The sequence below is a fragment of the Lissotriton helveticus genome, chromosome 6 (genome assembly GCF_964261635.1).
Source record: "Lissotriton helveticus chromosome 6, aLisHel1.1, whole genome shotgun sequence".
NCBI lineage: Eukaryota > Metazoa > Chordata > Amphibia > Caudata > Salamandridae > Lissotriton > Lissotriton helveticus.
Window position 1 is genome coordinate 889,564,704 of NC_136067.1, and position 27,424 is coordinate 889,592,127.

The 27,424-nt window shown below is 43.7% G+C and overlaps 2 protein-coding genes across 13 annotated transcripts in view; one reads left to right on the top strand and one right to left on the bottom strand.

The window, feature by feature from the left end:
- KPNA5 (karyopherin subunit alpha 5) overlaps positions 1-27,424 on the bottom strand; it is a 418,555-nt gene that overhangs the window by 212,750 nt on the left and 178,381 nt on the right. For all 10 annotated transcript variants that reach the window (XM_078648496.1, XM_078648499.1, XM_078648491.1 and 7 more), the window contains 2 exons: positions 26,903-27,002; positions 8,691-8,854 (listed from right to left, as the gene is read on the bottom strand). In XM_078648496.1, the coding sequence (XP_078504622.1) occupies positions 8,691-8,854; positions 26,903-27,002 (264 nt within the window). The remainder of the gene's footprint in view (positions 1-8,690; positions 8,855-26,902; positions 27,003-27,424) is intronic.
- Positions 1-27,424, top strand: part of LOC144763165 (uncharacterized) — a 233,432-nt gene that overhangs the window by 98,006 nt on the left and 108,002 nt on the right. For all 3 annotated transcript variants that reach the window (XR_013596169.1, XR_013596170.1, XM_078648502.1), the window contains one exon: positions 22,078-22,233. Coding sequence is in view for 1 of the 3 variants with exons in the window: in XM_078648502.1 (XP_078504628.1) it covers positions 22,078-22,091 (14 nt within the window). In the remaining 2 variants the exon portion in view is untranslated. The remainder of the gene's footprint in view (positions 1-22,077; positions 22,234-27,424) is intronic.

Consider the following 27,424-nt stretch of genomic DNA (forward strand, 5'->3'; position numbering starts at 1 on the left):
CTTGGGTTCACCCATCTAATCTCCCTAACAATCCTGAGGTGCTTTGTGTAGATAGTGCAATGTAATATATAGCACTGCAGAGGCTCATTCTCTAAGGACATTTAACTACTAAGTTAACATAACATAACTAAACAAACCTATTTTTCGCCCGATCTGCCTATATCCTTCATTTTGAGGTACTTAAATTTGAAAACATTCCTCATGTGAAAAATGTATACTAATTGTATTTGGCTGTTGTTTGTGGTAAAGAAACACGGTTTGCTCAACAGAAATGCATACAGAAAGGTTTTGTAGTCACTAGTCACATTTAAAATTCATAATTACAATTGACTGATCAAGAAAACAATTTCAGATATAATCATAGGCTGCCCTTTGGAATGTTTAATGGCTAGAAAATAAACATTATTTAATCAACAGCTGCCCAAGTGAAACGCTATAATCAATTATTAGATTGTCTGTTAAAGATGTGTTTTTTTCAGTGGTATATACCGTTATACCAGTTTTTAAATGTTACATACTGTGGTTAATGAATTACTTTTTTTTGTTATTTTCACCAGTAAATTCGTGTGCTGTTCGTTTTTCAAATTCTTCTCCTTCTCTATAAACTTGAGTTATCATACTATGCCTTTCTAGCCAGCTATGAAGAAGGGAAAGACATGATCCACGAAAGGCTTCTTGGCTACAGGTCATGTTATTGTTTAATGGCTCTTACCAGCTGTTACCTTTCATTTGGAACAGCCACAGCACGCTGCTCAATGTAGAATACAGCATCAAATTGGTTTATTATTAATTTTGAAAATGAAATTAAACTTCATTGTTAAACCATAAAAAATAATTATTTACTTACTTTCAAAATGTGGTTTTGGCTCAGCTCCACCGTTTTTCTTTTCATGATTTACCAGTAAGATCAGGCCACTGACATGATGGATATTAGCAGTGCAGGGCCATTAGATTGAATGAATGAATGAATGAATGAACTGAGTTTTATCATGCGCATACTTTGCCCAATGGGCGTCAAGGCGCCTAATTCAAATAATACAGCTCGCAAATCAAACCAGCGATCTCTCATTGGTAGGCTTTGATAAAGTACCACGTCTTAAGGGCCTTTTTAAACAGATCAATTGAGGGTAGAGATTTGACCTCAATTGGAAGAGAATTCCAAAGCTTAGGAGCGGCAGCAGGAAAGCCTCTCGCTCCCCATCTGGCTAGCCTTGTACGGGGCACTACCTACTTGGGATATAGCGGGTAAGCAGAGACCCAAGTGCATCGTCCGTGCCAGCCGCAAGAGCTCTGTATGTAAGACATAGAATCTTAAAAAAGACTCTATGCTGAACAGGGAGCCAATGAAGATCTCTCCTAGCAGTCGTGGCTGAAGATGCCAAAGGAAGGGCCAGAACAAAACGCGCTGCAGCATTCTGCACGATTTGCAGTCGATGGATAAGGCCCTTGTTGGACTCCACATACAGGGAGTTGCAATAATCGAGCCTGGAGCCAACAAGAGCGACTGCAATCTGCTTACGAGCCTGGAGAGAAAGATAGTTACGGATCCTATTTAGGATCCTGATAACACCCCAGCAAGTGGCCACGGTCCTATTTACTTGGAGCGTCATAGAGAGTGAGGTGTCAAAGACCACGCCGAGATTTCTGGCTGATTGGGAGGGAGTGGGCAGATGCAAAGAGATGAAGGCCACCAATCGCTCAACCAAACATCTTGGTCTTTCCCAAAGACCAAGACCTCTGTCTTGTCGCCATTTAGCTTTAGGGAATTGATGATCATCCAATCTGCCACATGCTGCATGCATGACCTAAAGCTAATGGCAGATGTATGGACAGAGGAATGAGCCAGTGACACCATGATCTGGGTGTCATCGGCGTAGGACACCACCTCCATCCCCTGCGATCTTACTAGTCTAGCAAAGGGGGCCACATAGATGTTAAACAGGGTCGGACTAAGGGCCGACCCCTGTGGCACCCCACATTGCAATGACTTGGCAGGGGAGAGGAAACTTCCAAGCTTTACTCTCTGTTCTCTACCAAGGAGAAAGGAGTTAAGAAGATTCAAGGCCGGCCCAGTAACCCCTGCCTCCCTAAGCCGAGATGTTAAAATGGCGGGAGACAGGGTATCGAACGCGGCTGTGAGATCTAATAGGACAAGTACTGTAGTTTGGCCACTATCCACTTTGCGTCGGATGTTATCTACTACAACAGTGAGTGCGGATTCGGTACTGTGATGCTTTCTGAATCCGTGCTGTGTGTTATCAAGATACTCACTGGTCTCAAGAAAAGTGGAGAGGTGAGAGTTGAGGTGTGCCTCCAATATTTTTGCAGGGGCCGGGAGCAGAGAGATTGGCCTGAAGCTTTTAAGAAGGCCAGGATCCAAAGACGGTTTCTTGAGGAGAGGCTTCACAATAGCCTTCTTCCACACTGGTGGAAAGGAACCCTGGACAATAGCCCTATTCATGACTTGGGTTCACCCATCTAATCTCCCTAACAATCCTGAGGTGCTTTGTGTAGATAGTGCAATGTAATATATAGCACTGCAGAGGCTCATTCTCTAAGGACATTTAACTACTAAGTTATGCTTCTTAACTTTATATTGTATCGGCTATTGATGTAAACTAGAAATACGGTGAGACATATATCACAGATTCCTGAGCATAGAACCTTTATGCAGGAGTGACGAATGGTCTCAGTCAGTCAAAAGTCTTTATTCGGTTGAATACCAGCCATAAAAGAGAGCATCATAAAAAACAAAACATTTCATCAGACAATTCATAATAGAGTAAAATACCAGCAAATAATCATAAATCCATGATAATAATGATTGCAAATAATGCAAATTACACGTGAGACAATATCATACTATCTTTCCACGCAAAAATTCATGAATGGATATGCTGATCTGATCAATATAATCCAAATACAAAGTAATTATTTTCCAACAATGTTCCGTTGCCAGACAGCTGCAGAGATATACTTATACACCATTAAACAAATGAATTCATGCTCTAGCAGTTGAAGATGGTTTAACGCGGCCTGACACTTGCAAATATTTAAAAATCATAAAAGCGGTTTCAAAAAAGCACGTCTTGGTTCTATATAGAGATTACAAAAAAACATAAAATGCAAGGTACACTAGATTGACTTTGATTCGCATGGGCACAATTCCAAGGTGGCATCACAATGTGAATCACGTGGGTATGACACCAATAAATAGGAAGTATCCATCCTAAATCTTATCAAATAAAACATATTGGTGTGACTTAAATAAAAGGAGAGCTAAGGCGCAATGCCAGGTTTACAAATCAGTAATGAGTGGTCGACAACCCTTTTTTGACCCCTCTCCAGGTTATCTATAGCTGAGTACAGGTGGATTAAAATTTCTTTTTTCAACCTGGCCCTTGGTATTTTGGCTATATTACTAGGGCTTTTGAGGCAATCTGGGAGTCAAGAAAATCACTAATATAAGAAATCCAAGAGTTTTTCCTGAAATTATCCAATTTTAAACAATCTAGAACCAGGACATAGTTCAGGGCTGCTTCTTCTTTCGCCCAAATGCTATGCCATAACATTAAAGGGGCTGATTGTATACGAAATGACAACGGGATCACGCCCAATTCACTGTGGCAAATGGTGGCCGCTGTGCTTGTGGGAACTGTCAGAAGTCGTTTCATGAACGTGTTCTCTGCCCTCTGTAGACTCTTGATGTTACATGGGCCCCAAACTCCAGCACTGATTGGTCTGGAGCCTAGTTTTTTGGTAAATCTAAAAATGGCCTCCACATTTTTGTTAAAGCCCCTAATCTTGGCCTCAACTAGATGTCCCCAGGAACTTCTCTGATCGAACAAGATCCCTAAATAGTAAAAGGTCGACACATAGGACAATTTTTTATTTGTTACGTAGCATGTCTTTAAAATCTTGGGCGATTTTCCCACCACCATAATCTGTGACTTTGCTACATTTGTTTTTAGTCCAAGATCATTCATAAAGCTGTTAAAACTATTTAAAAGCCACTGCAGCCCCATCGCATTTCTGGCCATCAATACGCAGTCATCCGTGTATAATAGCGCTGGGAATGACCTGCGACCCACCAGCGGCACGTCCACCTTCCCCTTCTTGATTTGACTCTCTAAATCTTTTATATATAAACAAATAGAAAGGGAGCCAGTTCGCAGCCCTGACGTACCCCATAATCCATCTTAACAGAGCGGTGAGTTTGCCACCTGCCCCATATCGTACTCTTCCCACCACTTCCTTGTGCATGCCCGCCAGGAAGTGCACGATGTGGGCGAGTCAATGACCATGGTCAGCATTTTCTCCAATGGTCTAATTGTAGTGTACTATTTGGTATCACCATTTGCTTTAATTTAAATGTTACTTACAAATAATGTAAAAAAAAGGAAAGTCTGAGAAGAATCCTAACATCCATATGGGGGGATATGTAGGTAAGTCAAACCAGTGAGTCATTAATGGCCAATCTTTTCAACAGAGATGCATAGCAAGGTGAGACCATTCATAATAATCAAAAGTCAGAAAGAGGTGTAAATATTCATCAGTACAAAGTGGCACCAAAGATTAAATCAAGAATACTACTGTGGTTTCTGATACCATCAGATCTTAAAAGGTGAGCTGCTGTATCGACCTGGAATCCAAATGGTTGCTTAGGTACATTTCTGGCACTCCTAAATGAAGCAGTCATTCTAAGAGTGAGTTTTGATCAAAGACCTTCTGTATGAAGCTAGCTCTGTACCAAATACATACATACCATTTATGTACCATATAAATACTATTCCAAAAAAGAGGCATAGTGTGCACAGAGTCCAGTGAGACCCCACCGGTATGGCAGAGGTTAAAGTACATCAACTTTACTTTCAATTTAGTGGTAGCTGGGCTGAGCAGTTAGGCATATTGGAGGGTAGTGTGACTGCATTTGGTTTACAGACTCATACAAGCCAGGAGCACACACTCAATGACTGACTACAGGCCAATGGTTGTAGAAAAATATTACTTTTGTTACTTTTATTTCTAGGATCTAAGTTGAACTCAGTTACAGGTAAGAAGGCTTTCATGAGTTGTAGGTCCGATGAAATCCGTGGGTTGGGGAGCTAGTTGTAAGAACGAGGCTCACATAGGGGCGAATTTGGAGTAGTTGAGGGGAGGGAAGTAGGCCTCAAGTTCCCCAGTTTGTTGTTGTTGAAAGCTATAAGGGGGTGAGTATTGTGTTTGAATGCCATGTGTGTAGAGGGATCAGGAAGGTTTGATAAGTTGGTGTTCGGTCAGACCTTAGTTGCAATATGAGGCCTTGGTTCGACCACAAAAGATTTCCAGATGGTGCAGGGGGATTGGACATGCTGATTTCTAGTAAGTGATGAATATAAGGTGGAGGAAGTAGAGCTGGTATCTGCGAGTTGAGGTTTTTCTGCGAAGAATAGACCTTGATCTGGTAGCGTAGACAGTACATTATTAGCCATTGAATTTTTAATCCTCATAAATAATTTGTCAAATTGCTCTAGGCTTCAGTCTGATGCTTGAACAAGAATGTTCCCATTGCTGTAGAGGGATATGGCAAGATCAGCTTTAAGGACTGGTGAGGGTATAATGGATAGTCTACAACCATGAGGGGTTTTCCTTATTTGTTTGAATCTGAGCATGGACGTAAAGGCTGTTCTCCACTGGGCTTTCCTGTTATTGAAGAAGATTAGTTTGTCAACGACGATGCCTTTAGACATACAAAAGTATGCATTCGAGACAAAAGTGTCCAGGTGCCGTTTGAGTAGATTAATGTTTAAACTTCATAGCAGCATTAAGTTAGGGCGGGTAAACAATCTTATAAGCATTGCGACCCACCCATGACAGCAGGTCCTTGTTGGGGCTAGTGATATTTGGAGCCATGGTGAGAGGGAAACAACAGAGAGAGTTATAAGCTGCATAGGGGATTTTCAGGGCTAATTATAGGCAAGCTGCACATTGCTCAATTATTTATGAATTGAGACTAGGTCATGGGGTATCAGAAAGTTAATTTTGTTCGTACACAGAGAATGAATCTTTAGTAAACAACTTAAAGTGATTTAGTGCATCCATGGTTTGCTGAAAAATCCGGGGAAATGCTTGGCAGTGCAGTGTAGAAACACCCTTCTAAGATGGCCGCTCCTCTGCCACAACTGGTATAAAGTGCTACCTTTCTTTCCATGCAAAGTCAACATGCCCAGAGTCCTTCTCTACTTTCTGTGACTTTTTGGGCTAGAACAATAGTCCTATGTTTATTTTCAACAAGCTGGTCGTACCACCATCTTGAAACAAGGGTCCACGAGTTAGGGCTGGAGAAATAGACCCCCAAAACGGAGAGTTGACCAAAGTGTAAACCACACACTCTCAACATGAGACAGTACCATGCTCAACTCGGTAATACAAAACATACATCACTGATCAGGCGAATCCCAAAGCAATAGAACAGAAACAGGCCAACTGCTCTGGAAACAGCCTAACCCCATCTGTGCGTTCAGACCTGTTTACAGGACCTTGCAAGACGCTCACAGGATGGGGGAGGTGAGATCAGCAGCCCAGACGTCTCTTGTGGAACTTGATGCAGACCAGGTGAAGTTTGCCCGGCTTCACACAACCAACAGCATCTCCTTGTTAGCACATCGAAGGGAGCCAAGCAGGCAGAGCAAACACTGAAGCACTCACCCTGTCTACTCACTAAAGCATCCCAGGACCATCCTACAACCAAGGGGTACCTGAGTGCTGGGACCAAGGCGACAGGTTAATGTATCCAGGCCTAACCCACGCAGAACCGCCAGTGGGGGTTCGCCCATGTCAGAGCTCATGTAACCAGACCAATCTGGTGCAGTGCAATTCTCAGGAAAGGTGGCATGGCTGCTCGAAGGATGTCAGTAAAGTGGGGCAGGGTGTGTGGGTTCCACACCTGCACCCTCCGCTAATAAGGAAGGGTCAAAGGCCAGGTTATGGGACCGCCTTAGTACCCCGAACAGCCTCCACACCTCCTCCGTCCTGACCCACCACTTTAAACGGACGATCACAAAGGTTCGCTCATGCCACAGGACTGGGTCGGCATTGAGTCGCCATCACCGGAATCAGCTTCGGCAATACTAGGCTTCTTTATCAGGCTTCACAATGCCGAGCTCCACATATCAGCCTGCAGCTTAGAGTGGTACCTCCACTCTGGCCTGAAATGGAAGACTGCATCTGATCCCAGCGTTTATATAGGTTGTGACTTGCAGCTGGCCGTTCCCATTGATCCTGGTGAATATAGTTCCAATCGTCTTCACAATTTCCCACTCTAGAGTGAATTCTGTGAGTATGCTAGGCAGCAGTGGGGTGCATGGCAGGGATTAAGGCAGGATATTCACGGATTTGCGATCCTAAAACCTTTTGGTGCTCCATCTTGGCAGCCATCTCTCCTATTTGGCTATTCGATCCTTCTTCTTAGGTCATCAAATTTGTCAGGGAAGCCCTTAAATACTAAATTTAAGGGCATTACAGAGATCGGGGACAGTAGCCAATGGCTACTATCCCCTAGGGTGACTACACCCTTTGAGTGCCCCCTCCCTTTGGAAAAGTGGGGTTAAGAAATGGGGGTGGGAATCTCCACTAGTTGGGGCTGCCCAAATCAGCATAACACAAGGGGAGAGCCTTTTAGGCTCAACGCCAAGTGTTGCTGTTCCTGCTAGGGGAAGTGAGAAGCACCTTCACCAAGAGCAAACTTTGTTTCTGACCTCCGAGAGCCCAAAGGTCATGAGGTCAGAAACCTGTCTGGTGAGGGATGGCCGGCAGGGACCAGTCAGCCAATATACTAGAAGTCGGTCGTTTTTCAGGGGTCATCTCTAAGATGCCCTCTGAGTGAATTTCTTAATAAATCTAACACTGGCATCAGTGTGGGTTTATTTTGCTGAGAAGTTTGATACCAAACTTCTTAGCATTCAGTAAAGCCATCAGAGAGCTGTGGAGTTCATAATGACTAACTCCCAACCCATGTACTCAATATGGCTTCACTGCACTTATAATGTCTAAGAATGGACTTAGCATTGTAGGGGCCTATTGCTCATGCAGCTATGCCCTCATCTGTGGTATAGTGCACCCTGCCTTAGGGTTGATAAGCCTGCTAGAGTGGTAGGTAGGCATGGCACACAGGAAAGTGTGCTATGTCAAATTTCAAGTTTTGTCTGCACCAAAACACACTGTCTGCAATGGTAGTGTGTATGTGTTAGGCGAGGTGTCTCCGAGGGTGGCACAATACATGCTGCGGCTCTTAGAGACCCTCTCTGATCACAAGGCCCTTGGTACCAGTGGTATCTTTTACAAGGGACTTATATGTGGACCAGAGGTGTGCCAATTGGGGGAGCAATGGTACAGTTTGGGAAAAAACTCAGGTGCCGGGGCCTGGTTAGCAGGGTCCCAGCACACACTCAGTCAAGTTATCATCAGGTATCTGGCAAAACGTTAGGGGTAACCATGGAAAAAGAGGCACTTTCCTACACTTTCGAACACCCTGCCTAGAAAATGTAATAAGATTACCACTATTTGTAAGTAACCAAATAAGTTAAGTTGTGACAAGTATATCAAAAACCTGGATAGCAGTTCTAAATTGTGAGATTAAGCTCAATGCAGGTACTTAGTATTTTGCAAAAAACGAATTAGCACATTAATAGTATGCAAAGCTTGTTACTTACATCAAAAGTTCCACCAATCTTCGACATACCCCAGCATTGATAACAACTTGAATTTTAACATTGGGGCCATCAGAAAGGTAAGAGAGTGCCCAGCATGCGTCTGCTAACGCATCTGGATCACTGATGAACAGAAGCCTTGAGAGCATAGTCAAACATGGGGAAACCTAGAAAAACATAATGAAAACCAATTCAATCATAAAATAATTCCCAAAATGTTCATGTCAAAGTCACTGAAATTGTCTCTGTCATAATCCAATACACGTTCATCAATAATAATGGATGCTTGTCAAAAGGTCCATGTACTGGTAGAATTTAATAGGCAGGTAATAGTGTAATTCACTTTCACTTTAAAATCGGATTTCTTGAAATCAAAGTACACTATGCAGATTCACCATTATCATCCATTTGTTGAAACATGGTATCGCAGATAACTACTAGAGATCGCCCTGAAAGAATATTAGGAGAAGGATACAGTGCCTCAGGTCGTTACTAGATGTCCCTTTCAAGTTAGAAAAGGGGTACATTCCCATAGGGCATTACTAGTGGTCCCTATGAAGTTAGCAGGAAGGGTACAGTACCAAAGGTCATTATTAGAGCAAAACAGCTAACAGATAATCTTTAATGGTGGCCACTGCAAGTCCTTGCTGGGCCAAAGACAAAACAATTTAATGACAGAAAGTTTAACTTGCAACTGGTCCGTTGCGGACTCCACAACAGGCCACAAACTTGTCCCAGCACCCTGCATAAATGGATTTTGTTTAAGGGTGTCATGCAGCAAGGAAAACAGCTACCTCGGTCGGTAGTTTGAATGCACTCAATTGCAGAAGCTCAATCTCCATGCATGGTGGCATAGATTGAGCAGGTCCTGGTGCAGAACCCTGCCCTGATGCTATGACAGAAGATCCTCCAAAACAGGTAGCCTGATCAAGGGCACATGGCAATGCCCAGAAGTTCAGGTGACACACTCTCCTTTCCTGATCTGAAGGAACTAGGATGGCTTGGGCCCAGTTGTTCCTGATCTTCGGTACTCAGGGAAGGAAAGGTAGTGGCAGAAAAGATGAAAGGAGTCATGTGCACCATTCTCTGAATGCATCTCCTAGAGAGAGCCTTCTTGGAAACTCCAGTGCGCAAATGTGGTGACGTGCATTCTCACCAGTGGCAATGATTTAACCAGGGTTCTTACCATTGATGGAATATTACCCGCGCCACCACGGGCTGTAGTCGCCATTGGTGATCCACCAGGTGCAGTCAGCTGACTGTTTCTGCATTGCTATTCAAACATACTGCCCACTGGTTCATAAGGAGGGATATGGCCTGAAGGTCCAGCCAACTCCAGAGGCGAACAGCCTCTTGGAGCAGAGTAAAGGAGTCTTTCCCGCCGCCCTGCTTGTTGCAGTACTACATGGCATAGTGTTGACTGTGAGAACCTGCACCAGTCTTCCCATAACTTGATGGAATGAAGGCCTTCAGCAGCAAGGAGATGGCCTGCAACTCCAACAGATTTATATGGAGTCGAATTTCTGTTACAGACCACAATCGTCTGATCTCTACCTCTCCCAGATAACCTTCTACACTAGGCAGTGACACATTAGTCACCACCTTCAACTCTAGGTGGGGAATAAGGGGGGACGGCTGCTGGAAATGTAATAGAGCACCCACCAGTGAAGATCTTTTGAAGTCTCCTCCAAAACCTTGATGGAATTTGACAGGTTTCCCTGTTACTGGGTCTACTGAGACTTAGGATCCTACTGCAGAGCTTGCATGTGCCACCTGGCACAGTTGAAGAGCAGGAGGCCTATAGGCAAAGAAGCCTCAGAGCCCCTCCCACTCAGATCCAGGACCAAGGATAAAACTTCAGGAACATAGCTCGATTGTTCTGGACTCAATGCAACAGAGAGAAGGCCCTGAACAGCATTGTATCCAAGTCGTCTCCTATAAAGGTAATCTTCTGCGAAGGAGTCAGGTGTGACTTCGGCACATTGAAGGTGCACCCCATAGATGTAAGAAAGTTTGCAGTTCTTTGGAGCTTATGTATGGCCAACTGTGGTGTACCTGCATTCAACAGCTAGACATCAGAGTAGGGGAATAACGCAGCCTGGACTTCCCAAGATGTGCCGTGACCACCGCCTTCACTTTCATAAACACCCAAGGGGCAATGATAAGGCCGAAGAGGAGCACAGCAAATTGAAAATGCTCCTGGACTACCAGGAATTGCAGATAATGACTGAGACAGCAGGATGGGTGTATGAAAATATGCATCCTGCAGGTCGAGGCCTATCATCCTGTCACCCAATTCCAGTGTAGAAAAAACCTGCACCAATGAGAGCATTGAATTTGTTCTTCCTCAGGAAAGCATTCAGAGAAGATCTAAAATTGGACAAAGGGGTCTGTCCTTTGGCATCAGAAAGATTAATTGCTTAAAGAGCTCTAGGGCATAATCCATGTTCTCGCCAAAGAGACCACACCCGTCAAATGGCATATCCAAAAAGGGAGGCCTGGACATCCCCAGACAAAAACAGTAGTTCTCATCCAAGCTTGGCAATGGAGGACCACATTGGTACCGACTGCCTGGCCTAAGCAATCTGTGGTGTCAAGACCCAATGGTGTATTTATCTGCATCCTAGCTATTCTAAATTGTTTGCATCAGAAAGGCCCATAGGTCTTCAATATTCACCAGCAAGAACTTGCTGAATGTGGAGATGTATATATAGGCCAAGTAAACAAGTGGCAATGACCTTTCCTGAATGCCTCAATAATGTTTTACTCTCTATCCTCTGCAGATCACAGGAAAAGAGATTGGATTCACCTTACTGGTAGAAATGTGAACCATCAGATTTTCAGGAGTTGGATGTTGAGTCAGGAAATCAAGGTCACTTGGTTCTGGTCTGTTGTGTCTGGCAACCTTACAGTTCATCGGTGGGCATGACCAAGCTTTGACCAAGTGTCCATCAATGTATCAGTCAGGGCTTCATTAAAGGGCAACAAGGGCTCAGAGGAAATCTACTGAGGTTGCGGGATCGCTGTAAGGACATTAATTTTGACCTCCACAGAGGGAGGGTGTAGTTCCAGGACCTCATCTGAAAGTCTAACGACCACAGTAAATGAAGCACCTTCTTCTGTTAATGGTCCAAGGGGAGAAACCAACCCAGTATCAGGGGGTGTATCACATCCACTGACCTCTTGCAAGTCCATACACAAATTGTTATTGTTGTAATATGGGGATAACACATCCCCATCATCAGCACTGTCATCTTCTAATAGAAGGAGACTCTAATCAAAGTCTGAACCAGAACGCTGGTGAAGCACCTGAGTGTGGCTCCGCAGAAGGGAAAGTGTTGTGTCATAACCAGGATGAATGGGGACCGGGCATGTCAATGTGGATTACAGATGCGACATCGGTTGAGGCAGAGGCATGTTCGGCTTAAAGTCAAACAACATAGTCAGTTTTGGGTCTTACTCCGACACCAGTGCTGAGCCAGAAGCAGGTTGGTAAGGCACAGCCAATGTCGAGGATGGATACTCTGGCAAGATTGGATGCCCCTGTGGATGCTTGGGGCCCAATAGCTTGCCAAAGGGTACTGGTGAAAAGATGAGCAACATGGCTTCCCTTAAGACTTAGATCTGTTGCGACATCGCTGAGATTCCAGGAAATTCTGGGTGCATCAGGACAAATAGTAGATTTTGGTATTCGTGGATCTGGAGAGAGACTGGGTGGCATGCTCACAACCTTGCAGCTTCTCTCGAGAAAGAGAATGGCGGTATGGAGACAAGCCCAACCTTGCCTTCTTGTTTTTCCACTTTGTCTTAGACCTGGACTTATCAGAAGACTTCAACCACAATGATAACCTGTGGCAAGATCGGTCTTGGGAGAGCGTTCTTCCTCACAACTTAGATCGGGAGCGAGACTTGTGAGTTTTCTTCTGGTGTTCAGTGATGTACAGTTGTGCTTCACAGTACTGGCTTGCCTTCGGATTTATGAGGGAGCACTTGGAAAAGTGCCCGAGTCGAAACACCAAAGGCATACCACTTGGACATTTGTTTGGGACAGTTCCTGCCTGGTTTCAATCCTGTAGACTTCGAAGGGGCATAGATCCCTTGCACACTTTTTTGCTGATAAATCTTGGCTAAAATCTGAGCAAACAACAAAGAAAAAGAGAAGCAGAGCACTGGCTCTGAAGATGCGAAAGAAAGGAACGGACGTCAGCGACCCACGGTTGGTGCCTCTATCGACAACGTGCCATCATTTCTAGGGCGGAACAAAGTCAACAAAGAGCTACATGGCGCACTGGAGCATTGATGTGAAAAGCTTCAAGATCCAGTCTGGCATCTGGGGATTATTCTAGCGGTGATGAATCTGTGATTCATTGATCGGAAATGTATTTGCAATAGTATATTCTGAATGTATTTATATTTTGGAAGTTAAAAAGGGTGACTGTTAATAAAAGAAATAGAGGTCACATTTGTTACAACATGATCATTAGAAAAATGAAAGAAAAGCTAACATTTTGAAACTTTCAGAATGGAACAGAAAGAATGTTTCTTCATTCCTTGCACGTTTCCAGGGATGAGCAGAAATCAGCCTCATGGGAGCTACCCAATGAGGTGGCTTTATAATTAGTCTTACTTGAAGACATTCAGGATATTTGCAGGCGCCAGCATCGAGTAATCCCTTCTGCATGCTGGAGTGGAACAGCGAGTACTTATGTGGAGGAGAAGAGTGTCTTTTTTAGTTCAAAAAGATGTTTATTGAGAAAAATCAAAGTAGCAATACAAAGGACAGTAGAACAGCAAATAACCACATAAGTTAAACTAAAAATCTAAATTTTTGTATGCATGATTCAGTTTAACATATCTTGGAAGAGAGAAAAATGATAGGGGTGTGCAAATTGATCAGTGCAAATAAAAGAATGTAACAATTCATATAACAATCTTAATATAAAATGCAAAATAACCAATTAATATAGTATCGACTTGAGAAAAGTCAAGGTGGTTTAGAGACTTCTTGTTGCACTGGATTCAGGGAGAGGGAACGTCTAGCACTAGCATCAATGAACAATGTGATAGGTAACCATAAATTTGAGAGTGTTGTTGACATGTGAATAGGGTAAACAAGATTCTAACATAAAGATAATAGACTTATTGTTAGCAGTTGCTCTACAACAAATAACCAAAAATTGGAAGGATTTTACCAAATTATCCTATCAAGCATGGTGGTACGCTGTTTGTTATAATTATAGAGGAGAAGAGTGTCTTTGTGTGAAGAATCAGATGGAAAGAGAGAGTTGGAAGTTTGATTGGTTCAAGACTAGCAGCTACGTGCATAGTGCTGGAAACACCACTGTATTACTGGTAACCCTTGACTAGATCATTAAGTAAAGCCGTCAGCAATGTATTTATGTTAGGAGTAACTGCCATTATTATCTTGGAGGAGAAAATTCCTACATTGCCGAAATAATAAAAAGTTAATTCAATCCACTGAAGGTGGATATCACATCCTATCGTTATTGGACTGAGGGATTCCTAGAGCTACAGAGGTAGGTTAATTGTATTTATCAATTCATTTTACACAAAACACAACAGCTTCTAAAATAAGGAACAAAAAAGAGAAAAATACACATAGCTTCCATTATTTTGGTACAGATTATAGCAGTCAAACACTAATCACCAATAAATAAACTTAACAAAAAAAACATATATCAGATAAGTTAGGTAAATAAAGAGCCCAGGGTGCTACAAGCAATATCTAAAAATCTCATTAAGGTGTTAATAAAAGATGGATATTGATTGTTAAAACAATAGTTGATTTCTTTTTTGGTGGATCGAATATTTGCCTCGTTAAGCGAATCTGCAAAGATATTGCTTGCTTAAACTTAGTACATTACGGTAGATACAATTAATATGTTTCATAGTCTCTGACCTAAAACCAGATAAACAGCAAGAACCATTGCCCTTTATATGTGGGTTCCAAGTTCCTTTGAATTGATGCAAAGGAACATATAAAAGCCTGAATCTTAAATATTTCTTTTTCTTTGTTCCCTTTAGGTCAAAATCAAGGTATGGTTGTTTACGGTGGAGTAGTAATTAAATGTTATGTCGCTGTGTAATTTGAAACGTAGCGTAGATCTTCCTCTTGATAGTTCTGCTTAAGGGATTTTTCCATTTGAGACATTGTAGGCTTGAGAGAGGTCAGATCTGAAAGATTGTGTTGCATGATCACCGCCCCAATGATGTTCAAGTCTAGATCAAAATATTTATAGTTGTTACACTGCAGGTCCTTATAGATTATCTCTTTTAGTGTTAAAGCACTTGTTTTACTGTATTCAAACATATAACTTATTATTGAAGCATTATGGAAGCTAGTCAAAGGTCTCAGCTTTATGTCTAACCTAAGTTTGCTATGTGGAGTGGCAACTCTTGGGTTAAGGGGTTGCTTAAACTAGACACATACGATTTTTCCAATTCATTTAATATCTTATGGTTAAATACTGGTGAGGCATATAGTAGCGATGGTATAAATTTGGTCGTTAGTGCTGTGAGCGAGTGGGCAATTGCTCTTCCTCCATGGAGCTTGGCAAAGCTGCCAATAGATTTCCTGGTTGTTATGTTTTTCCCCTGAAATCCATATGTTCTATCTAGGAAGGTCTGGTGTCGAATGTACTCCCAAAAACATATTTATCAAGTTGCTTGATTTTTTGCCTCCCCAAAACACCAATTTATGTATTTTACTTTCTTCCCAAATGTAACCACATAGGTTTTTTAAATAATTAACTTGGAGTTTATTTTCCAAATCGTAGACTTTTAGTAGAGACAGCAGATGTTTCAGTCCTGTTGACTTTAGGGACGTAGGGGCACATGCATCAAACGTTTTTGCGAGCGCAAACGGTGCGATTCTCAAAAATCGCCCTTCTGCAATCGCAAAATAGGCCTTCTGTGATGCATAAAATTGTTGGGGACGCGCATTTAGATAATCACAATTTTTTGCGATTTCCTAAATTGCGATGGCATTTAAGGAATCGTAATTTGCGATTCCATAACTGCAATGCAAGAACCACTTCTAAATAGCGATTTACTGAGCAATTAAACTGGTCGGTAATTTGCAAAAACGTTGAAAAATGCATTAAAGTGCATTTTTCAAGTTTTATGTTGCACACACACACATGCCCTTGGGCCATGGGTGTGAGCAACTTGGGTGCACATCACAATTTCAGGGGTGCAACAGGGTGTCCTTCTCAATCAATCAATCAATCATATCATTTGTAAAGCGCACTACTCACCCGTGAGGATCTCAATGCGCTGGGGTGGGGAATGCTGCTACTGCTCGAAAAGCCAGGTCTTGAGGAGTTTTCTGAAGGTCAGCAGGTCTTGGGTCTGCCGTAGGTGGAGGGTGTTCTAGGTCTTGGCGGCGAGGTGGGAGAATGATCTGCCACCGGAGGTCACTCTTCGGAAGCGGAGAACTGTGGCGAGGGCGAGGTCGGCAGAGCGGAGCTGGCGGTTGGGGATGTAGAAACTGAGTCGTCTGTTGAGGTACGTTGGTCCGGCGTTGTGGAGTGCCTTGTGTACGTGGGTGAGGAGCTTGAAGGTTATCCTCTTGTTGACCGAGAGCAAGTGAAGGTCTGTCAGGTGGGGTGTGATGTAGCTGCAACGAGAGATGTCGAGGATCAGGCGCACAGAGGTGTTCTGGATGCATTGGAGCCATCTCAGGAGTTTGGCCGAGGCTCCTGAGTAGAGGGTGTTTCCGCAGTCCAACCTGCTGCTGATGAGGGCCTGGGTGAACGTTCTTCTCGTTTCAGTGGGGATCCACTTGTAGATCCTGCGGAGAATGCGGAGGGTGTTGAAGCAGGAGGAGGAGACGGCGTTGACCTGTTTAGTCATTGAGAGGGTGGAGTCGAAGATGACCCTTAGGTTGCGTGCGTGGTCGGTGGGTGTTGGGGCGGTTCCCAGTGCGGTCGGCCACCAGGAATAGGCCCAAGCTGAAGGGGTGGATCCGAGGATGAGGACCGTCGTCTTGTCCGAGTTCAGCTTCAGTCGGCTGTTCCTCATCCATTCAGCGACGGCCTTCATTCCTTCGAGAGTTTTGGCGGTGTGGGGGTCCTTGGTGAGGAAGAGGATCAGCTGGGTGTCATCGGCATAGGAGATGAAATGGAGGTCGTGCCAACAGGCGACGTGGGCGAGTGGTGCTATGTAGATGTTAAACAGAGTTGGGCTGAGGGATAAGCCCTGGGGTACGCCGCAGATGATCTCGGTGGCTTCGGAGCCGAAGGGGGGAAGGCGGATGCTCTGTGTTCTGCCAGAGAGGAAGGAGGTGGTCCAGTCCAGGCCCTTCTCTTGGATCCCGGCATTGTGGAGGCATATTCGTAGTGTGTGGTGGCAGACCGTGTTGAAGGTGGCTGATAGGTCCAGGAGGATGAGGGCCGCCATTTCTCCGTTGTCCAGCAGGGACTTGATGTCATCGGTGGCGGTGATAAGGGCAGTCTTGGTGCTGTGGTTGCGGAGGAACCCGGACTGGCAAGGGTCCAGGATGTTGTTCTCCTCGAGGTAGCGGGTCAGTTGTTCATTGGCGGTCTTCTCGATGACCTTTTCCGGGAACGGGAGCAGGGAGATGGGCCGGATGTTCTTGAGGTCCTTGGGGTCCGCCTTGGGTTTCTTGAGTCAGGCATTGATCTCTGTGTGCTTCCAGCTCTCTGGGAAGGTTGCTGTCTCGAAGGAGGTGTTGATGACTTTCTGGAGATGGGATGCGATGGCTGTGCTGGCTTTGTTGAAGATGTGGTGTGAGCATGGGTCTGATGGGCATGGGTCTGACGGAGATCCGGAGTGGATGGTTTTCATGATCTTGATGGTGTCGTCGTCATTGAGTTGATCCATGAGAGCAGGCAGTTGGTGCGGATGGTGGTCGTGGGGGCAGAGATCTCAGTGGTTGTCGGGGCGGTCGTGGCGTTAAAGCTGTTGTGGATGTCTGCGATCTTGCGATGGAAAAAGGTGGCCAGCGAGTCGCACAGGTCTTGCGAGGGTGGAACGTTGTTGGTGTTGGAGCTGGGGTTGGAGAGTTCCTTCACGATGTTGAAGAGCTCTTTGCTGTTGTGCGCGTTGTTGTCTAGGCGGTCTTTGAAGGAGGCCCTTTTGGCGGATCTGATGAGGTGATGGTGTCTGCGGGTGGCGTTCTTGTTGGCTGCATGGCTGTCCGGTGTTCGTTCACGGAGCCAGATCTTCTCCAGCTTTCGGCAGGTTTGCTTGGAGGCCCAGAGGTCTTCAGTGAACCAGCTGGCTCTCTTGTTAGTGTGACTGTTGGAGGGTTTCTTGATCGGGGCGAGGGTGTTGGCGCAGTCGTTGATCCACTGTCTGAGGTTGCGGGCGGCGGTGTCGGGGTCGGTAGGGTCGGCGGGTGGGCTCTGGGTGAGGATGGTGGTTAGCTGGTATTCGGTGACTTTGCTCCAGCAGCGGCGAGACATCTGTTGGGTGCGGTGATGTGTAGTGGGTTTCTTGAAGGTGAAGTGGATGCAGCGATGGTCGGTCCAGTGGAGTTTGGTGCTGTGGTTGATGGATACGTGGGGGCTTGCGGAGAAGATGGGTTCAAGCGTGTGACCAGCGGAGTGGGTGGGTGTTGTGACGAGTTGCCTGAGTCCGAGTTTGGCTAGGTTGTCGATCAGGGTGGTGGAGTTGGTTTCGTTGTTCTCGAGGTGGAAGTTCAGGTCCCCGAGCAGGATGTAGTCCATGGAGGCGAGGGCGTGTGTGCTGATGAAGGTGGCGATGGAGTCGCTGAACTGTGGTCGGGGTCCAGAGGGTCTGTAGATGAGGGTTCCTCTGAGGGTGGTGTTGGGGTCAGTGTGCATCTGGAACTGCAGGTGTTCGGCGGTGCTGAGGGTGTCGTTGGTGTTTGTCGAGACATCCAACCTTAGGGTGCAGGCTCTTTGATAACCCAGAAATGTTGTAATGTCGGCCACATAGAGATTAAAAAGCATTGGGGATAAAACGCAGCTCTGCTTAAGGCCCCTAGTAGTCACAAACCTTTTAGAAAGTGACTTACATCGTCCATATTCATCTTGACTCGTGAAACTGTATAATATATGTGAATGGCCTTCAAGAGGCTGAGGTCTGCTACCCACCCTTTTAATTTAGGCCATTGCACATTCAGGGCCGGCCTTAGGCATGTGCAAGCTGTGCACCTGCACAGGGCCACCAAACCCCAGGGGCCACCACACCAATATATATCCTTAATAAAATAATCCTCTGAGGATGGATACATATTTGCGTGGTGGCCCCTGGCAGGGATTTGGCGGCCTCTGGCTCTGTTCCACTTCTAAACACCCTGACCCCCCCCTCTTTACTGGCCTCCGCGCTCCGCCTCGCCCGGACCCCCTCTTCCAGGAGCCCCTACCTACACTCCCTGCCCAGGGCCACCATGACCCTAGAGCCGCCCCTGGCACATTACAGTCTATTGTTTCAAATGCCGGACGCATGTCAATAAAACGGGCAAAGAGCCCTGCTATTGCTTGTACTAGACGTTTCCAGGCTAGCAAATACAATGTTTTAAGATTCTCTAAAGTGTCATAGTTGTTTCCAAAGCCTGTTTGGTTCCATGGGCTCAGCATCTTTTCTTCTGCTCCAGACTTTAAATCATTCAGAAGTGGAGAGGCATGTTGTTGACCCTCCACATCTTGCTGAGCGCTCATACGGTCACTGTGTTAGGTGGAAGGAAAGGACGAAAGGGAACGCCTCACTCCATAGACAGCTGATTTTGAGGCATCCTTCCATCTCTGCAATTGTAAACGTATTCCAGTTCCTGCTCTGGGTTCTGGGGGAGGGAGTGGTCTGAACCCTGTTAAGAATAATTATCCCAAAACTTGTCCCTGCATCATATCAGAGGACCAGCTTTCTGACTATAAACATGTGAGGACTAAGGGCCAGTGCAAATGTATGGCAGACAGTATGACTGGCTGAGGCAAATGTGAAATCTCAAAATCTTACCCAAAGAAAATGTTAAATCTAGAAGATTGCACTTGCTGCTGTGACCTCGCAATGCCAAGACACAAACGTTTGGAAAATGTTTTTCCAAAATTATAGCTTTTTAGCTAAGTCACTTCGTGCATGGACAGTTTGTTGATAAGACATGGTGATTCTGGTCAGTGAACGAATGTTGTGGTTGGATTGTAGGACTCCTCTGATAACAAGTTATCTTTTTATGTTTGTGTCAAATAAAAATGTAGCCTGGTTGATATATCAGTCCAAGTTTATTATGGTTGATACATCGGCAGTTTGTATATGTAGTGAGTGGTGGAGTATATGTGTGAGAGTAAATAATCTGCCTATAGGCATTGAATAGTGTTTAATTAAAACATTGCTTAATGCAGCCAACTAGTGCTATTTTAGTACCACATGGAATCCTTGTTTCGTGTCTGCATACTTGTTAAGATGTGTTTCAGGTTGTATTGGTAGTTTTTTTCTGCTGCCATATTGTATCACTTTCGTCAGAATGCATCACAGTCCTTGATTTAAGTTTGTGTTAAAGCTAATCTCTGCAAAGCTTATAATACTCTTTTACACCTGGTACTGCTGAGCAAACATGTCCTCTTGCACCAGATAACTCTTTCCATCACTCTACTATCCTTCTCGATCCAAAGAACTGACTAACATATCCACCACTCAGAATTACTTTCATATTTCACTAAACTAATGCACCACTAATCCTTTATGGGTTCCAGAGTAGCGTGCTACTCGCCAAAAAAGTGCTTAAACACGTCATCAGGAGTAGCAAGCACTATATAAATGCAAACCATTTTCCCTCTTCTATCCCTCCACTATTCTTCTCAATCTAAATAGCTGACTAACATATCCACCACTCAAATTACCTTCATATTTCACTATTCTAATTCACCACTAATCCTCTATGGCTTCTGGAGTAGCATACAATTAGCCGAAAAAGTGGTTCAACACCTCGTCAGAGGTAGTAAGCGCTATATAAATGCAATTACAATACAATGTACATTTAAGGTATTATGGTTCTGACCAAAGGTGGTGGGTTACTTGGACAAACCGGTTGCAGGAGGGATGCTGAAATATGAAGTTCATACAGGCAGTAGAAAATAATAATTTAACTAGCATTCATAACAATCTAGTCACTAGAGTGCAAATTTTAGACTAATAGGATAGGGAAGTGTGATAAACATGATTGGAGCAAATTTGACTATTGGTTTAATACATATATATTATATGCTGAATTGTTTATCATTTTCGTGATCATTATTGCTTACTTCACATGTAGAAGAGCAGAATATAATAAATCATAGTACCCTATAAAATATCAATACTGTGTGCATTTACCGATTTTGAGGGTACAGTTTGGGTGGAGGCTCTGGCAAAATACCTGTTAATGAGAAGTACTCTGACAGGTAATGTATAACACCTAACATTCATACTCATATTACCATAACTTAGTGGGGAGGGCTGGGAGGCACCGGACAGCTTTCCTTTTCTTCAGAAAGGAGGCAAAAGCCTATCAGGCTCAGCAAGTCTACTAGTAATGGCCAGAAAAGTTGGGGTTCACGACAAACCCGTGAGAGCATAGTGTGCAAAGTAGCCCTTGTAGCCATCCAACATTCTTGCTAGACAGGTGCATGCTTGGAGAATGCCACCAACAGTTTTATCCCTGGAGTAGAGTGCCCTTGCCTAGTTGGACGCTGGACATTTAGTGTGAGGTAATTAACAATACATGATGTTTTTCATCCTTCAATTGTGGTTTTAGCAGCTGCTAAGTTAGCATTATTACCTTAAAATTCAAAAACAACGGTTCAGTGGAATGTAGGTCACTGGTCTAGTGATCAGAAATTGGGTTGCACCCCAACTTTGTGACATCAGTCTCTAACCTCCTCCCTATTATACCCAGTGAGTCTGCAACAAGTCCCAAAAGCATAACCAGTGTGGAAGAGATGATATAGGGAAAAAAACAGTGAGATCAGGACTGGGTTCAGAGTCTCATGTTCACGGGTGACCGGGACACAACCTTCAAACACAAGAGAAGCATAACTGATCACTACTGCCCAAAACGGTAAGAGCAATAACTAGATGCAAGCAAGTAATACAAAGCTCTAAACGTGAGGGGAACTCAGCGACTTAACAAAACAAACCTAAGACACAAAGTAAGTCAGGTGTGAACCCAAGGGATCTTTACAACGCACTGGAAGCTGCTCGGCAAGCTGTCTAGTGCTGACTATAGCTACATAGCCTTGTAAACTTTCTCGCACTGACTCCTCCTTGACCTGTGCATCTCCTGTGTCCTGCTGCTAATCCATGCTCCAGCATCCACAGGCCCATCCTCCACCTTTTCTGTATACCTACCTCTATCAGTTTTACAGCCTAATGTATGTCAATGCTAACACTTTTATCTGTCTTTCAGAAGAAAGTGTCTGAACCTTGAATCCTTGCGCTACCAACATGAAAGTGTAAGATGTGCCTGATGTCCTTACTGAGCAGTGTCCTCTCAGCTGAAAAAAAATCAGAAAAACAATCTCCTTGTTCAGATGGAATTCAGACATCACCATTGGAACAAAAGGTGGGTGAGGCTTCAAGACCATCACATCCCCAAAGAATAATGCAAAGGGCTCTGAAGTGCAAGGGTTGAAGATTGCTCATGCATGTGGAAGACGTTATGTAATGTAAGGTAAGGTAGATGCTTAGAGCGCTGATTGTCACCTGTGATGTTATGGACATCAAGAAATAAGTCTCACCTGGGAGACTTCTTACTTCACTGATGCTAATGGTTCAAAAGGGGCACATGCATCATTCATACATTTAGCATTTCTAAATTTGCGAAAATTACTGAATCGCAAATTAAGAATTGCAAAATGCTATGCATCATTTTTTTCGGTATTTATTTGTGATTCGGTAAAAATCGCAATTTTTACCGAATCGCAAATAAATACCGAATTCCTAAGTGCATTTTCGCAAATCCCATTGATTCCTATGGGCCAAAAGGCCCATAGGAGTCAATGGGAAGGCATTTACAAATTCGCAATTTGTTGATGCATTCCAAGGGTGCAGGGGGGGGGGTCCAAAGGACCCCCCCTGCACCCCTGAAATGCATTTGAAAGTGCATGTTTCACACACACATGTACTAAGGACATGTGTGTCTGTAACATGACAGTTTAAAAAATGCATTTTTTAGCTTTTTGACAGATTTTCGCAAATTAACAAGAGGGTCAACCTCATGTTAATTTGCACTTCCTATTTCATAATTCGCATTTTTTTTTTAAATGATGCATTGCATTTAAGGAATCGCACAAATGCGATTCCTTAAATGCATTCGCATTTTTAAGAAATGCAAAAAAATGCGAATTCTGAAAAAGTGTTTGATGCATCCCAAAAACGTATTTAGGAAGTGCAAACGGCCGAATTTACCGATTCGCACCGTTTGCACTTCCTAAATAGGTTGATGCATGTGCCCCCTCGTCATTAATCAGGCTCAGCTTCAACTTGCAGAGTCAGAGGGAACAGATGAATTAGTGAAGCCATAAGTATTTTTGATGGCCTTATTTGCCATAAAAATGGTCCCCCCCAATCATACTCTAGTAGGCTGCAATGGGTCCAAGTTAAGTATTGCAGGTGGCCACCAGCACTCTGTCTCAGCAAGGTGATGAAGAAAAACATAACCTGATCCACTGAGCAGATGTTTGGGTTGCTATCCTAAACTCGAGATTAGGGTCTGGCCTCCAAGTTCTGTGAGAAAATACATATACAATAGCCTTCCCGTTTACACACCTATCTTACAAAAGTTAGAGCCTCAGAAACCTTATGTAAAAGTTGGGTAATGGTAGGGACGTTTACAACAGCATGCTTCTTCCACTGGCAGGAGACCACTTCTCTGAGGGAGTGGATGCAGTACAGACACAGTAGATGGGGCTAGCTTGAAAATCTGATCTAGGGGAAGCTATTCCTAAGTCTGATAACTGACGACCTGATTACGATCTTGGCAGACAGGGTAACTCAGGCACAAATGTGACGGATATCCCATCCGCCAAATTACAATTCGATTATATCCTATGAAACTTTTAATATGGCAGACGGGATATTTGTCACATTTGTAACAGATTATGAGTGTTCTGGGCTCACCCTGATCGTCTGAAGGCCCCAAGAATGATAGAAATTGAGGAAAGGCATACAGGAATTCTCACAATCCATCCAGCAGGGAAAGTACTTGCATGGAGATAGTAGGTGATATATGTACAACTTTGTCACTTCCAGCTTCAAAAATAGAGTGGAGGCCTTTCTGGGCAATTTCCCATTCAAATGTTGAGTGTAAGTTCACTTTGGCTGTAGGATCTGGTATTATCGATCCTAGCGAGGCAAGAGACTTGCAAGAACATGTCCTGCTTTAAAACACATTGCTGGAAGCCCACTAGTAGACTAATAGACTTAGCAACCCCACACAGAACAGATGTGTGGTACTGTTCATCTGGATCATCATGCTGGGTTTCTCCACTGGAGTAAAGACTTTCAGTTCAAGAAAGATTACATTCTGCTCCAAATCATTTATGTGAAAGGGCAAATCAGACTTTTGCAACAAGGTAATGATGGAGACTTAATGTAATGCGACTCTGATCCATACATGATAAGAGATTATGGATGGGACAGGAAGAAGGGGCATCTCACCAAAAGGCTGGGAGCATTTAACCATTCCTGGAAAGTAGGAAACAGAAGCGACTGGAACTGGGGCTCATCCAGTAGTTCTCCCCATGCTCTTCCAGATGCCTTTGCAGTAAACAAAGGTGGAGCTTGGAATGAGGCATCACTCCTAGGCATGAAGACTGTAGTTTCAGAAGATTCTGTAAACAGCAGGCTGACAGGGCCTGCTGCTCAGGAAATAGTCTCCAATCTGGATGATGGCTGCCAGCCTTCATAAGGATTGAAGGACTTAGGATATCTGTTCCCTGACAAGAAGCTGTGCTTCTGTCCTCAACTTTAAAGTGTGATGGAGTTTAAAGAACAAGTGAGAGTTTGGTCTTTGAATACATCTCATCTCAGACCTCTCATCTCAACAACACTCATTCTCTGTACCAAGACAGTTGGAGCCAGCTGAAAGCCAGATTCCCCCATACTCGGGGACAGTCTTGCAATCAGCGGGGTCTTTTTTCTCCGGGGTTACTTGTGCCACTTGTGTAGGGAAAATGAAGCCGACCTCCTCGCAGGAGGTCTCTATAGTGGTACGTTATTACCTTACCGGTAAAAATGAACTTAAAACTGCATCTCTTGGCTGAAAGCTGCTGTTCATCTTTTGACTCTTCATCAAAATGACTAAACTGAATGTTTTAAAGGATCAGAGCACACATATTCTACATGCAACCCAGATATTTCAACAAGTGCCTACACCAATGAAAGCACAAAGATGTCCGGCATGCACCAGATAACTCTTTCCATAAGCAAGTAATGGAAAGATAATGAAGACCTACTGTTGCAAAATGTTGGTGACATGACATGCATAGGTAAACTCCATCACAGTCATCATTCTAGAATACCATACATTATGCATACTCACATAAATCAATATCTTTAGATATACAACTACCAAGTGCCTCCAAACCATATTCATGGACCACAATAATCTAATGAACTCAGAACGATAATGATGTCCTTGGAGTGGCTATTCCACGTGGTACGATACGTCCACCCCATGATATATAAAGCTGCAACTAATAATAGTGCTAAGACATACAACAAATCAAAACGTATTCTTCTGGCCTAGAGGCAGAGCTGATTTTCATTTTATCGCATGATCTGCAGACTATACAAAATATTGTGAACAGGCCTATTTCTGCCACTGGCTTTTAATTCACTTATATCTCTCATGGAATATGCACTACCAGAGGAACTACAATGATTACACCTAACCGGATTAAAACCATAAATCAGCTCCAGGAATGGTGTTTGTCTTAAGTGGAATGGATTAATGAAGAAAAGGGCACTGCTTTTAACAGCGAAGTATATATAGTGCTTCCATCATGGGCACTGACCACTCAGCATCAGATTTTGTATTAAAATATAGGATTTGGACTTCTTTCTAGAAGCCACAGTACCACGTCTTCCTTTAACTGATCGTATCAAGGTACCTTGACACCTGTCCAAGATTAGTGACACCTTCTCTCTCTGTCAATGCTCTGAGCAGCGAAATGTGGATAACTTGCAACACAGTTCTGCATGTCAGGCTACCCGAGTGATCCTGGTCCACCACGGAATCTTTAATGACATTCTTCTTTCTAATTACATGGATTCATTATCAGGATCATTATCAACAGCTCACTCACAAATATAATTTTCCCTCAGGAGCTCAAACCTTCTTACAAAGTCTATAAACAATATGCAATACACAATATGCAAGAACAAATAAAACTACAACCCTCTTGCAAAAAGGCATTCTTGGTCAAACTACTGGAAACAAGAGACAATCTGCAACAATCCCAGGTCATTGAACGGAGACCTCTTTTATTGTGGTTTTCTTTAACATCTTTAAAAACTGCCTCTTCCATGATCACTAGAGCTTTTGGTACTGGGTTTCCAGAGGCCTACGGCTCATGAATGGGCACCCTGTGACAGGTTTGAACATTGTGGGTGTTGCTTCATGTTCATGAATTTTTTTTCTTTCACATCCTTATGCTAAATCAAAGACCCAACTTCCTTGCTTAAAACCTCTCACGATGAGGAACAAATCATATGGTGTCAGTCTTTTGACGCCTTAATAGCCAGTGCATTCGCTTTCAACTGTCCAGTTATACTTCAGTGGCCAGCTCAGCTTCCACCAAGTCTTATTCATTTTGTTTTAATGGGCCCACTCAGGCTGCAATGTCTATCTATGGAGCATCATTAAACTATTTCCTTTTTAAATGATCTTTGTCTGCAAGGGTCTACGGAATGCTCTCAACTCCATTCATGAACCTTACCCTAAATCAGCAGATCCGGATTTACGTCTGTTAAAGCAGTAAATGAATACTAAACTGTTCAATTAAAAATGCTATTTCACTTTGCACTCTTAACATTAAAATAACATGAAGCTTGAGTTTTCCACTATATTTCAAAATAATGTAATCAGAAATGGGCAAATTATTTGAACAATTAAAATGTGCAATCCAATGACTTGAAAAAATGATTAACTCAATAGAAGACTGCTAGTTATGTCGATGTAAGGCACATCCTTGGTTATAAGGAGGAGGAGGATGTGATTCTAGACATACCTTGCTAAAATCTGGAGGGGGGTTCTTGCCTCTGCACAGATTCGAAAGAGCCCACACTGCGTTCCTAGTTGTCGTCAGCCGAGTTGCGTTTGACAGCAGCCTGTTGACAAACAAATACAGAAAACCTAGTTTGTAATACTTGCACATCAAGAACTAGCGTTTGTTAATGAGGGATATTATTTTTTTTAAACACAGGACCAGTGAAACTCACTAGAGTACATTAAGTATTTAAAACTCAAACCTTCTTCAACTGCTGCCTCCTAAAATGTTTAACAATTTCTCAGTCTTGCTGCTGCAGACGGCGAGAGCAGCATATGAGACACATCCAGCAATTACAGCATTGTTTAATGACTGCACAACACTGCCAGATGAATCAGTACAGTACAATTTTGTTTATATTTTCCATCAAGCTCCTTGCTGACAATTGCATCAAATAACAGGTCAAGATCATCTCCCCACCAAAATGGTGTGTTTCACGCTGACAAAAGGACCTTCCTCAGGGCGGTCAGAGGAGAACCAAAT